Genomic DNA, 12,169 nt, shown 5'->3' with positions numbered 1-12,169 from the left:
CTCAAACTCCATCCCAAGAAATGCTACTTGTTCCAGAAAGAGGTGCTTTACTTGGGTCACACTGTAAGTGAGCATTGTGTGCGACCCGATCCTGACAAGGTGAAACCAGTGCGTGATTGGCCAACACCAGACAATGTGGGAGAGTTAAGAAGTTTCTTGGGACTCTGTACCTATTACTGGAAGTTTGTGGACTTTTCAACTATAGCTGCTCCACTACATGATTTGACCAAAAAAGGTCAGAAGTTTGAATGGAGCAGATGAACTTTACGTGAAGCAGAAGCCAACGAGACAGGGACCAGTACAGAAGAAGATACGTCCCATAAAACTAAGAGACTTTGTTGAATTTTAATTTTTGTGTTTGTAAATTCTGTACATTTAATTAAGTTATTGTTAATTATCTATTGGTTTAATTTAAGTGGCTATTGTTCGGGACGAACAATACTAAGGAAGGGGCAGTGTTATGACAGTGGAAGTCACGCGACTCTGGTAACACGTGATGAGTTTCTAGAAGGATCGGGGAACATCACGAATAATCCAGTATTTCAACTGGATTTTTTCAACATTTTGAAACAAATTTTTTCTTCTTAGAGGGAGCTTATTTACAGGATTTAGGATTTTTTTCATTAAATTCCTCTTTAAGCTTCATTAAATAATACAATTTTGTACAATTAATTGAATGTTATTCCACTATTTACAAAAATAAAATCTGAAATCCAATAAAAGATAAGTTCTCTATAATTTTTTAAATTCACAAATGTGATTTTGCCCTCACGATAAAACAAAATGGCCACGGCAAGTAACGGGTTAAAGTTTGCATATAAAGTGATGCTGGTAAAAATGGCATATACTAAACCAAAGTAGCCATTAGGTAAGCAGTAATTAGTCAAACTAGGCAGGTGATTTACCCAGAACTAGAGCTGGTATTTGTTAAATGATTAATTTATGTCCCCCTTAGTCAAATAGTACAGTGTTCCTCAAACCATGGTATATACAAGCACTGAAAAAAGAAAGGTGTCAGAAAGTGCTGAGAGCCGCTTGCTTTGGATAGCTGGAATAATCAAAAATAGTAATAATTGAATACCCTAATTTCAAATAGTTGATAAGTTTCATGACAATCATTGTACTTGCCTTTAATTAATTGTTAGAATAATGTAAAGTAAGAATCATAAAAACTAGCTTATGTAATCGCTGCCCATAGGTAACTGAATGTATTGATTAACCCTATCACAACGGGTCACGTGTCAAAGGTCATGTCATCGCATTTGTTGACATGCATTCAAAATTATATTGAACTACTATTTTATGAATCTATGTCAATAAGTTTGGTATCAAATTGTAGATTATAATTCAAATTTTAGTATTATACTTTTAATAAAACCCTAAGATCCCCTTCTCTAGATTACCTGTGAAAGTTCCGAGCATAATGTTTAAGAACACATGAAAAGTATGTTTGAGGTTTGTACTTTCTCTTTTAAATATGCAAGCTTTTAAGTTAGTAACTTACATTAAACTACAGGATAAAATAAAAATATATACATGTAAATAAAATGCTTAAGGTGACTTAATGGTTCAGATTTCTTATGCAAAATTCTTAAATAGACAAATTCTCTGTTAAACAGATAGTTTGGGACAACAGACTAGATTGGTTACTTTTAACGTCAAATGTACCTAAATAAACCAAAAATTATTACAATGGTTACCCAATTTAGGTTTGTTCAACAGTCTCAGTTGGACACAAACAATAGAAATCTAAAAGGCCTGAGCACTTTTTTGTATGAAATTAACTTAAGATCAACTACAGTTTTGCATTTCTCTCATGGCACAAGCATTTATATAACTTCCAATAAAAAATACATTTTGTTAGTAATTGTTTTGTTTACTATCATTTGAAATTATCATATAATGCTAATTAATTAATCCAAAATTATTTATGCAAAATGCTAATTAATATAATCTTTACCTTCACCACCAAAGGTGTTGGAGGTTATGTTTTCACCCTTGTGTGTGTCAGCAGGGTCTCTCAAAAACAGCAAAATGGATTTGCACAAAAGTTAGTATACATTTTGACTATGACCCAACTTAGAAGTGATTAGTTTTTAGAAGGTCAAGGTCACAGCAGAGTAATGAAAATCTCTATTTGTTAACATGGGAACTGATTTTTCACACTCTTTGTTTCTCTATAACTCAGTCAAAAATTATTGGCTTTGATGAAACTTGGTGGACATATGTAGAATATTATTCCTCATTGTCCTGTCAATAATGGTCTGTGTCCATTGATAATGACAGACATAGAGACACATTTTCATATTTTTTTAGAGCCAAGTACAACCAATGCTGCGTGATGTGGTATGTGCTCCACTGAGTGCACCTCTAATTATATTAAATTTGTTCTAACTCCACAGCTGGCTTTAATTGTTACTTAATATTAATTATTATCTTAGTTTATCTTCACACTGTAACAATCTTTGTTCATGAAAATCAATGATATAAATAGTGCCTACACCACTATTTTGTCTGTCATAACACAGCCAGCCTGATAAGCCCTAGCATTGGTAAAAAGGACTTGTCTGGCATTGAATGTGGGAAAAAAGGTATGGTTAACATATACCACATTCTTCTTTACTTCCTCTCTCAAGTTCTTAGAATTTCTATAATATAAGTTACAATTTTTTCTCTGCAAATGGAAGCATAACATATGACACATCAAATATATATATAACATGGGGGCATTAAATGAAGAATGCCTATTCGGTAATAAATCCCATTGTAGACAACCATGATAAAAAAAATTGTTCAGGTGTTCCGTGAACAAAGAAGTTTGAGAACCACTGTAATAGAGAACAAATATACAATTACACAAGTTACATATGAAACTGCAAAAAACTTGTAAGAACTTCAGAGTTTTGTTGGTAATATTCTATTTGAAAATACTTATCAAACTGTTTTACTGAAATGTAACACAACATACGAATAACAGGGAACCATTTGGGCCTTTCAAAGGTTGTCCCCTTTCACACACCCTTTAGAAAAAGTAAAAATTTTAAATTTATCCTTAATTACAGAAAATTAAAATGAATCTTTTTAAAACTAATTATGAAATATGTGCAATGTTCACTAGAATTAAGTTAAATTTCTTAATAAAAAAAACAAAACTATAAAAAGTCTGAGGCCAATAAGTTTTATATTTTATACTTAAATTTGAAAGTTCATTGATAAATTATTTTATTGTTTATAATTGGTCAGTTGTATGCTTGTAGATTACTTTCTTGATAGATTCTCACATGATTATTTTTTAGATAAAATATTGTTAGCCTCAGTTCTTGTATGCCACCTGATGATGCCAGGTAAACCTGGTGAAACATGAATAAGATAAACAAAAGTTATAGTATGTACAACCGATAAAAACTGGAGTGAATTATACAAAGTAGAATTTGTATAAACAGAGATATGCATAATATAAATGAGGCTAGCCTAAAACATTATTATCACAGGCCATCACAAGGTGGTATAGCAAGGATGACTAGACATTCCAATTTGGCCAGGAGCTTTTGAGAATCCCTGTTTTTAGAATGTTGTCCCAGTGACTTGACAGATCCTTTTGGGATACATAATTGTCTCAATTTCCATTTTTGTAAGTAATCTGTAACCGTTTTTATATTTATATAAATACTCTGAGCCTCTGATAGTCATAAATCAACAGATTCAAATGTTTCTTTTAACTGTATAGGAAATTGTCACATAGCTAGAAATGAATCAGCACAGCATTTATTGCTTCAGTTGAAGTTGGCTCTAAGGTAGGCTGCAGCAGACAACACATCACTATTGCATAAATCAATTAGAATAAGGTATTACAACCACCATATTAAAGAGACAATTGAATGCATGTCATGATGCATTTATTTAAAGTGATTTATGCCTGAACATGAATGACAGTTGCTCAGAATTTTATGATAAATTCTGGGCCAACAAGAAATTAAAAATAAAATTCACTTATTAGAGGTATCTACAGCAGCAATAATGCAAAAAAATATTCTTTCCACTTCCTGATATTATTTTCATAATTGATTTCTTATCATTTCCATTAAAAAAATGGGGTCCAAGTTCTAAGATCTGAAAACCTGAGTGTGTCCTGGTTTTATGACACAAAAATCTTGTCAGTGGTCACCCTGGATGTAGCACGAGCAAAATATGGTAACATGTTCATGGAATTTGAAGAGATTTCAAAGCAGAAAAAAAATTTGCAGTTAACATTATTTTCATCACAAGTTTTAGGCCTACTTGCTTTGCCAGCTTTCAGCATGTAAACTTATTTTGAAATACTGTATCGTATGCTGGATATATAAATATCATTTTAGAGAATCTTTTGTCTCTCATTGCCCATGAAGCCCAACTAAGTTCTGTTACTGAATAAAAGGGCTGTTGGACACTGACTTGTGGCAACAGATATGAAATTTTTACATGCCTCCAATTTCAAAAAATAACCTGTAATTAACATGATTTTTATCACAAATGTTAGGCCTATGTTTTACTAACACTTATAATATTAATAATGTTTTTATTTAAAAAATGTTATAACTGCAAATAGAAATAATTAGTAGCCAGTAATTAATTATCTTTATGTATGTTGTTTCACAAATGAAAAAAAAACATCTAGAAAAAACTGTAAACAATTCCTAACTCTGTGATTTGCCCTTAAGCCTTTTAAAATTCTCTATATAACTAAATATTGGGATATTTGGATATCACAGACAGGAAAGGGACATACAACAAAAGCATCAACAAGACCAAGGCAGATGCTGTAGATATTGAATGATTATGAAAATTAAAAGACATTCAAGAGTAAAATAAAACTAATTTTTATTAAAAATAAAATAATGTTTCAATCAGTTGAAAAAAAAAGTGATGTTGCCCAACAAGAAAGAAACAATAAGTTATGTGAGAGTAAAAGTTTGGAAGAAAATGTGTAACTTTGTTTGCTTACTTTTACCAAAATTATTATCCCACCCCCACAATTAATTATTGGCAGTATTCCTAAAACAATTAAGTTATAGCTCCTTTTTTTAACTGTCATTATCATACCCCCCCAGCTGTACTTATCAGTTAGCTCCTCTGGATTATTCTTATCTATATCATTAGTCCCTGTGTGAATAACAAAGACTACATCACTGCTACCACTGGTGCTGGGTGACTAGTGGAATCTGCTAACTGATTAATCATTTGGTTCTTTAATAGATTATTCTCATGAGACGTAGTTCAAATAATCAAAAACATTAATAATCAGAAACTTATTTCAATTAGTTGATTATTTTCATAAGTCATAATCCTAATTGCTTAACTTAAACGATATTGAATTAATCAAAGAATGAGAAATCATAATGGAAATATTCTGATTACTTGGATAGTTGGAATATTTAAAAGCAGTGATAATCAGAAACACTACTACCAAGTATTTACTTTTTTCATGACTTTAACCAATTTAATTGTAATTTCAATTAACTTAATTAAGTGATTTAACTGATACTCATAAGTAATCTATTATATAGATTAACTGAGTTAATCACTTAGATCTAACTAACAACCTTAGCTCACTGCTTCAGACCCTGCCCCTGGATACTGTATCTAATTCTTTTCTCCCACATCCCATACCAATGAACTGCTTATAACTATACCTTTGTGTTTTACATTGCCATCCCTATCTGTCCTTTCTTCCTACTTTCCTCTAGTTTCTCATCTGCACAAGCTAATGGCTGAAATCTGTTACTTAACCCTCTCCAGATGGGTCACAGATCAAAGGCCATGTCATCGCATTTGTTGACTCATATTTTATTGAACTACTATTTCATGAATTTATGTTAATAAGTTTGGTATCAAATTGTAAATTATAATTCAAATTTCACTACTATACATTATGCAATTTCTTAATTTAAAAGTACATATTAAAAAACACAAACATAAATTTTTGTTTGTCATGTGGTATGTTGAATGCAGCACTGGTTATAATTAGATATTTGTGATGTCAAAATACTAAGTTTCGTATGAATTAGGAACTCATATTACCGATATTGACAAGCTAGAATATAAAATAAGAAACTCTTTTCTCTTTGCTGCTATGTCACTCATGTAATGAATCAAACACGGTGGCCCCACTCAACTCTTTCCATTTTTGGAAACAGTCCCTTATATACACTTACTTCAATATATGACATCTGAATAACCAACTGAAAGCTCAGAATGTCCCCCTAGTTGCTTTCTCAGCCATTTTCATGTGTTAGGACACCATATCTTTCTTTCGAACCAAGATTTCAAGGAGATGGGTTGTGTCTTTAGTATACTCGAAATTTCATATTTTTTAAACCCAAATACAGCTTAGTTACTAAGCCTGATAAATTATATTGAAATTATATGGTATTGATATAGTAATTTATGATTTTTTAGTTATTCAACTGTATATATAAAAAACCTAAAAAATTATTTCTTTTAATACTCTCCACGTGCAAAATTTTAAAAGACTTAGCAACCAATGTCAAGCAGCAACCGAATACAAAGGTTGTAACTAGAAGAGATAATTGTTTGCTTTACTTCTTTGTTTACTGTTCTATGTTTAAAAAAAAAACAAGTTTAAGAACTTATTTCTAAATAGTAATAATGTATATACATATATAATGTATAATAATGGAAATGTGATTGTATTTTACAAAATATTAGTCTACTAATACACAGCCAAGACAGGTCACTTTCTACAGACTAAAGGTCAGTTTTATAATATTTGATACGGTAACATGAGAGCAAGTGTGCCGTGTCATTGCAATTTCTGTATTATTAACCAGGCACGGCTGAAAGGTCAATATAACAAAAATAATAAATATATATAAATGTATAACGTTATGAGATCTGAGCTATTTAGTCTAAACATTTATGTTTTCGTGTTATAATTTATTGTTATTCTAGAATGAAAGAGACATAATTTATATTTATTTCCTAATTTTTTATGGTGGTTACCTGATCGGTCAAATCTACCAAACCTGTACAGAGTTTCGTAAGTGAAAATAACAGATAAAATATAAAGTTTTTTCTTAAGAAACATTTGATACCTATCTGGACATTATAAAGACTTTGCATGTGAAATTGGAAAATTTTTTGATGCATAAAAGTATTTTTAATCTTAAAATGAAAATTACGTTGCATGTTGGATAAGCAACATGCAAAAAGAAAAAAAGGGCATGAGAAAAACATTGCTTACCAAACTTTAAGACTTCATAAAAAAAATTGATATTTTGCATATGAAAGCATTGTAATGTTTACTGACAATCTGCCAAATTTCGTTAACATATGCTTACTAATTTAAAAGTTATAGCATGATAACGACAAGCACAAAATGGTTACGAGGTTTGCCCCAGGGACTGTGCCCATGCTGAAAGAGTTAACAGAACCTGCTCATTACAATTAAACCACTACTTCTAGCCCTAATACTGCTTCTGACTCCCTGAAAGTCATTTTGAGCAAGGAATGATGCTGACTTAATGAAAAGTTTTTGGAAAGCTCTACAAGGATGATTCTGAGAATAGAAGGTTATCTTACAAGGTTAGGTTAAAACATAAACTTATTTATAGTTCAGAAAGTAAGGGTAATACGTGATGTTGTTGGAGGTAACAAGATTATCTGTGGAGATTAATCTTATTATGATGGAGCTTGCAACATATATGTCCAAAACTCGGATCTCTGAAACTACCGCACCTATCATCACCAATCATAACTGGATAATATTTTTATAATTATGCTTTAGCTGAGCAATAAATAAAGCAATCAAAATTTCCCAAAAAATGACGTTTCAGATTTAACCAATAAAAATTACAAAAAAGTAAGTTTCAAATATAAAACAAACATAAAAAAATTATTTGTTTTTCTTTAGTGAAAATCTCATAAGTGTTGCAACACAAAAGCAAGGCACTTTCATTGATAACTGCGTATACAAAGAAATACTTCAATAAAACTTACTCTGTGATGTAATGCTCATTTTTAAACTAAAATTTCAGTAAAATCCTTTTTCTCATGCATGGTGAACATTATTGAATGTCAAGTATGAGTACATTGTTGTAGAACTGTCAGACAATTCCAGAAAAGGCTGCAGGCCCAATAACTTTCTGCAGGAACTAGCAGTTATACCTGCCAGTAGGGTGGGTATTTCTGCTAGTGACATTAATGCCTTTAATTTGTTTGTGCCATATTCTGAAGATCACAGGATGAGAGGATACAAATTTAAGGTTTGGAAAAGACAAGCTATATGTCAGTTAAGACAGTTCTATTTTTCAACAGGGTGATTGGCTTATTAAATGTGTTGCTGTCAGTAGTAGTGGAGACCAGTACTTTACTTTAAAAGAATAATAATAATTTTATTAAAAATAGAGTGGGTTTAAATTTTTACTTTTCTAAAGGTTGAGTGCAGAAGTACAGCCCTGAAGGAGATCAAATAATCTCCTGTTGTCATTATATATATTATGTTTACAAATAGAGATCTTTGTTTTAATTGTTTAATTGATGATGCCATTAATCAAGTAGTAAGTAGGCATTTCCCCTACAAGCAAAAACAGATGACAGCAAGTGTTGCCAGCCAGTTGCCTTTCCTCTAGTCAGCAGTTCAAAATTAGTGACAGTGGCAGGTAGGCTTAGTCATTTGCCATAACAATGACAAGTTGAGCAAGTTGAGTGGCAATATTTTGATTATTTGATTAGTCTGAATAATTGAAAATGGTAATAATTGGACTTTCTAATTGATTAGTTTTGTAGAAATTTATTTAATCCTAATTTAAATTTTGGTTAACCAACTGCTGAAATAATGAAAACACTAATTGATTTACTGATTCTTTTGAAGACAATTGATATAATCAGAATTTTCAATAAATAATTGTTGGAATAACCAAAAACAATAATAAGTAGAAGTACTGATTTTGATTAATCAGTTCATTTACACAACACTAATTGATGTAACTGCTATATATATTACCCAGTTCTAGTTATAATGTCATTGTTGTGTTCACTTATACAAATGTACATACAAAAATTCTGTGTGCAGTTTGCTATTGTTACCAGTACAAAGAGAATTAACTTATTTAACGAAAGCTTGAGGACTCACAAATGATTGTTTATATATCACATAAACAAGATGTCTGTAACTTTCTAAGAGATTTTAGGCTAGGCAAATGTTTCACAAGATAAATAAAAAATTGGGAATTTAAAAACCTCAAACAGGGATCATAAAAAAGTAAGGACACAAAGCTGGAGATACTGTAGACATTATTTATTCAAACTAGAAACACCTATTCTGGCTCCATGCTGTATACCTAGAATTACATTTGGTGGAGTCGAAATAGGAATTTGTAGTTTGAGAAAATAAAATCTACAGTATCTCAAATTTTGTTTCCTTACTTTTTTTACACTCCCTATTTGCAGGATTTTAAATTCCCAATCTTTTTTATTTATCTCGTTTGCTGGCTGTTTTTTGCTCACAGTTGAGCAAAGGATTACTTGATATGGTAGCTAATTTGATACATTCTAATTATAATAAACATAACTAGTAGCTAGCTGATACTGTTCATGATGATTTACTGTAGCTATTGACTATCTGATCACATTTGTTCGAGATGTAAAATGTTAAGCTGTAGCTGGGGATTGTCATGGAGATTTGTTTGAGAATATAGTGGGCATTTATAGTTTATGTGTAACTAAATTTTCCCTACATATAATGCATAGCAATGGGCAACTATATGCCTAGACTAAGATATGACCCTTACTATGTGTGTATAAAATTTTACCAGTAGAAAAGCAGCCTTTTCAAATACAACATATATGTCTAAAACATCACTTTAAATAAACCTTGGTGTCTTTTAAAGTAATTATTCTATGAATATGTGTAATAAAATTAAATATTATTGTGTATTGTTTTGTTTTTTACTCCTTCTCTTTACACATAATGTAGTGATTGGTTCTCTTAAAGATATTGATCGTATAGCATACAAAGCATTGAGTATTTACATATTACAGTTATCTGATGTTCATCCGTTATAGACTGGTAATTCCTGTCTCACCCTGTATTTAAGCTTTTTAAGGGAACACAATATATTTGTAAGAAAGCTAACTTCAAGGGGAAATGATAACATTTACACTAGAATTGTTATTTTTTAGCTTATGTAAAATATAGAAGAAAGAAATCATCTTTTCAATACCCTTATGATCTTCACAGTACCTGATCTAGTATTTTACAAAAGGTTTGGGTGCAAAATACCAAGCTGTTTTTGTTGCAGGCTGGCAAAAAAATAATAACAATAAGAAGAAAAATTATAAACAGGCCATTTTTAATGGATTTTCTTTTCCTTCTAAGTTTAACATGCATACTTTTTTGTGCAGACCCTTAGCAAGCAATTGTAAAAGTTTTAAAGTGTTGTTTGAACTGAATTTTTACTGTTTAAGGTGCTTTTGGCTCAAACATTCTATTACAGTTTTGTGCAATTACTTGCAATCCATATTATGAAGCACTGTCATGGTTCGGGATATTTGAAAATTCATTTCAGGTGGAAGTCTTCTGTGAAAAACGTTTAGAAACATAGTAAACTCTTCATTGTTAAATGTGTTTTCTTGATAAGTGGAAAATTCTCTCTCGTTTAATGGCTTGAAAATAAGGTATGGTTAAAAAGTTTTGCATTATGAAACTTTGCCAAACAATTTTTATTTTCCATTGGCAATTTTCTGTAGTTAACTGGAAAACTAGTATTTCAAATTATTTCCTAAACCTGTAAAAAACAAAAACAAAAAAAAAACATTCAAGTGAGGAATACTTTAGTTCTCACTGAAATCTATAAAACTGGCAGGAGATAAGTATATGATAAATTATCTTTAAAAGACATTTTGAAAATTAAAAGTACTTTCTATTAGCTACTAGTAAAGTTTTTTTTTTCCGAACTTGCAACCTGCAGGTTCCAGACTCAAATCTCATCACCAAACATGCTTATCCTTTCACCCACAGGGGCACTGTAAGGTGAGAGTCAATCCTACTGCTTAATTGTAAAAATAGTAACCCAAAAGTTGGCAGTGGGGGGATATGACTAGACCACCACCACCACCCAGTTTAAACTCTTGGGCTACTAGATTTATAACACCTCCAAGATTGAAACTGGAAGGGCAAACATGTTTGACAATGGGATTCAAACCTGTGACAGGCAAATTGCAAGTTAAGAACCCTAACCACCAGGCCATGCTAGGCCTTAGGTGCATTGGATAACTAACAGTAACACTAACAGTGCCAGAAACTCTCCACCATCGATTAAACTTTAATTTTGTAAGTATAGGCCTATTTAAGTATTTTCTAACTTAAGCTTAAGCCTTAAGTTTAACTCGAGTCTGACTCAAGTGACTGACTCAGAAAGCTAATATACACATATACCTTCAACGTCAGAAGCCTCATTTTTAACTTGGACGTCTTCTTCTAGTTCTTCTTTGATTCTAACTTGTTCATCTTGAACGTATTCTTCTGGAGGAGATTCGTAGTCATATTTACGATGCCGCTTTCTTTTACCATCACGCTCTCGATGGCTGCCACTAGATTTTTCGTGTTTAGACTTATGTCGTTTTTCCTTAGGAGATTTAGATCTTGACCTAGACTTCGACCTTTTTCGTTTCTTTTTTTCGCGATCCTTTTCTTTATGTTTCTTAGAACCCATAGTATTAATATATTAAATCCCAGAAATTACGAGTTTGTCAAACCTTTTAAAATTTTGTTAGGCTTATACTTAAAGGTCAGTTAACATCACACTACTAAACAGAGAAGAGAGCTAACAGTAACATCCACCACTACGACCGTCTTTTGTTTAAGTGCAAAAACTGCAAGTTAAAGTAAAACAAATTACAAATTATACAGTTGCTTAAATGTTGGAAACAAAATTTATTGTTGAATTAATACTGCATGCTAAAATCTACAACAGAGATAATACGATTTAATACTAATTTATTTAAAACAAAAAAGAAATTAAAATTAACAAAATTATTGTGTCATTCAATGAAATTTATCTCTGATATATGTATGTGTGTACACATATAGGTATATATATATATTGTTACGTCTCCGTTTTTTTAATTGATTTTCCGTAACTTCGTGCCGACGAAACTTAAGCGACACAAG

General features: G+C 31.3%; 1 protein-coding gene across 1 annotated transcript in view; it reads right to left on the bottom strand.

The window, feature by feature from the left end:
- LOC106460556 (U4/U6.U5 tri-snRNP-associated protein 1-like) overlaps window positions 1-11,857 on the bottom strand; it is a 53,441-nt gene extending 41,584 nt beyond the window's left edge. Inside the window, exon 1 of the mRNA XM_013920271.2 lies at window positions 11,435-11,857. Coding sequence (XP_013775725.1) covers window positions 11,435-11,711 — 277 coding nt within the window. The 5' untranslated portion in view covers window positions 11,712-11,857. The remainder of the gene's footprint in view (window positions 1-11,434) is intronic.
- Window positions 11,858-12,169: the final 312 nt, after the last annotated feature.

The sequence above is a fragment of the Limulus polyphemus genome, unplaced genomic scaffold (assembly GCF_000517525.1).
Source record: "Limulus polyphemus unplaced genomic scaffold, Limulus_polyphemus-2.1.2 Scaffold794, whole genome shotgun sequence".
Taxonomy (NCBI): Eukaryota; Metazoa; Arthropoda; class Merostomata; order Xiphosura; family Limulidae; genus Limulus; species Limulus polyphemus.
Note: the sequence above shows the minus strand (reverse complement) of the source record. Positions and strands in the feature narration are given on the sequence as shown.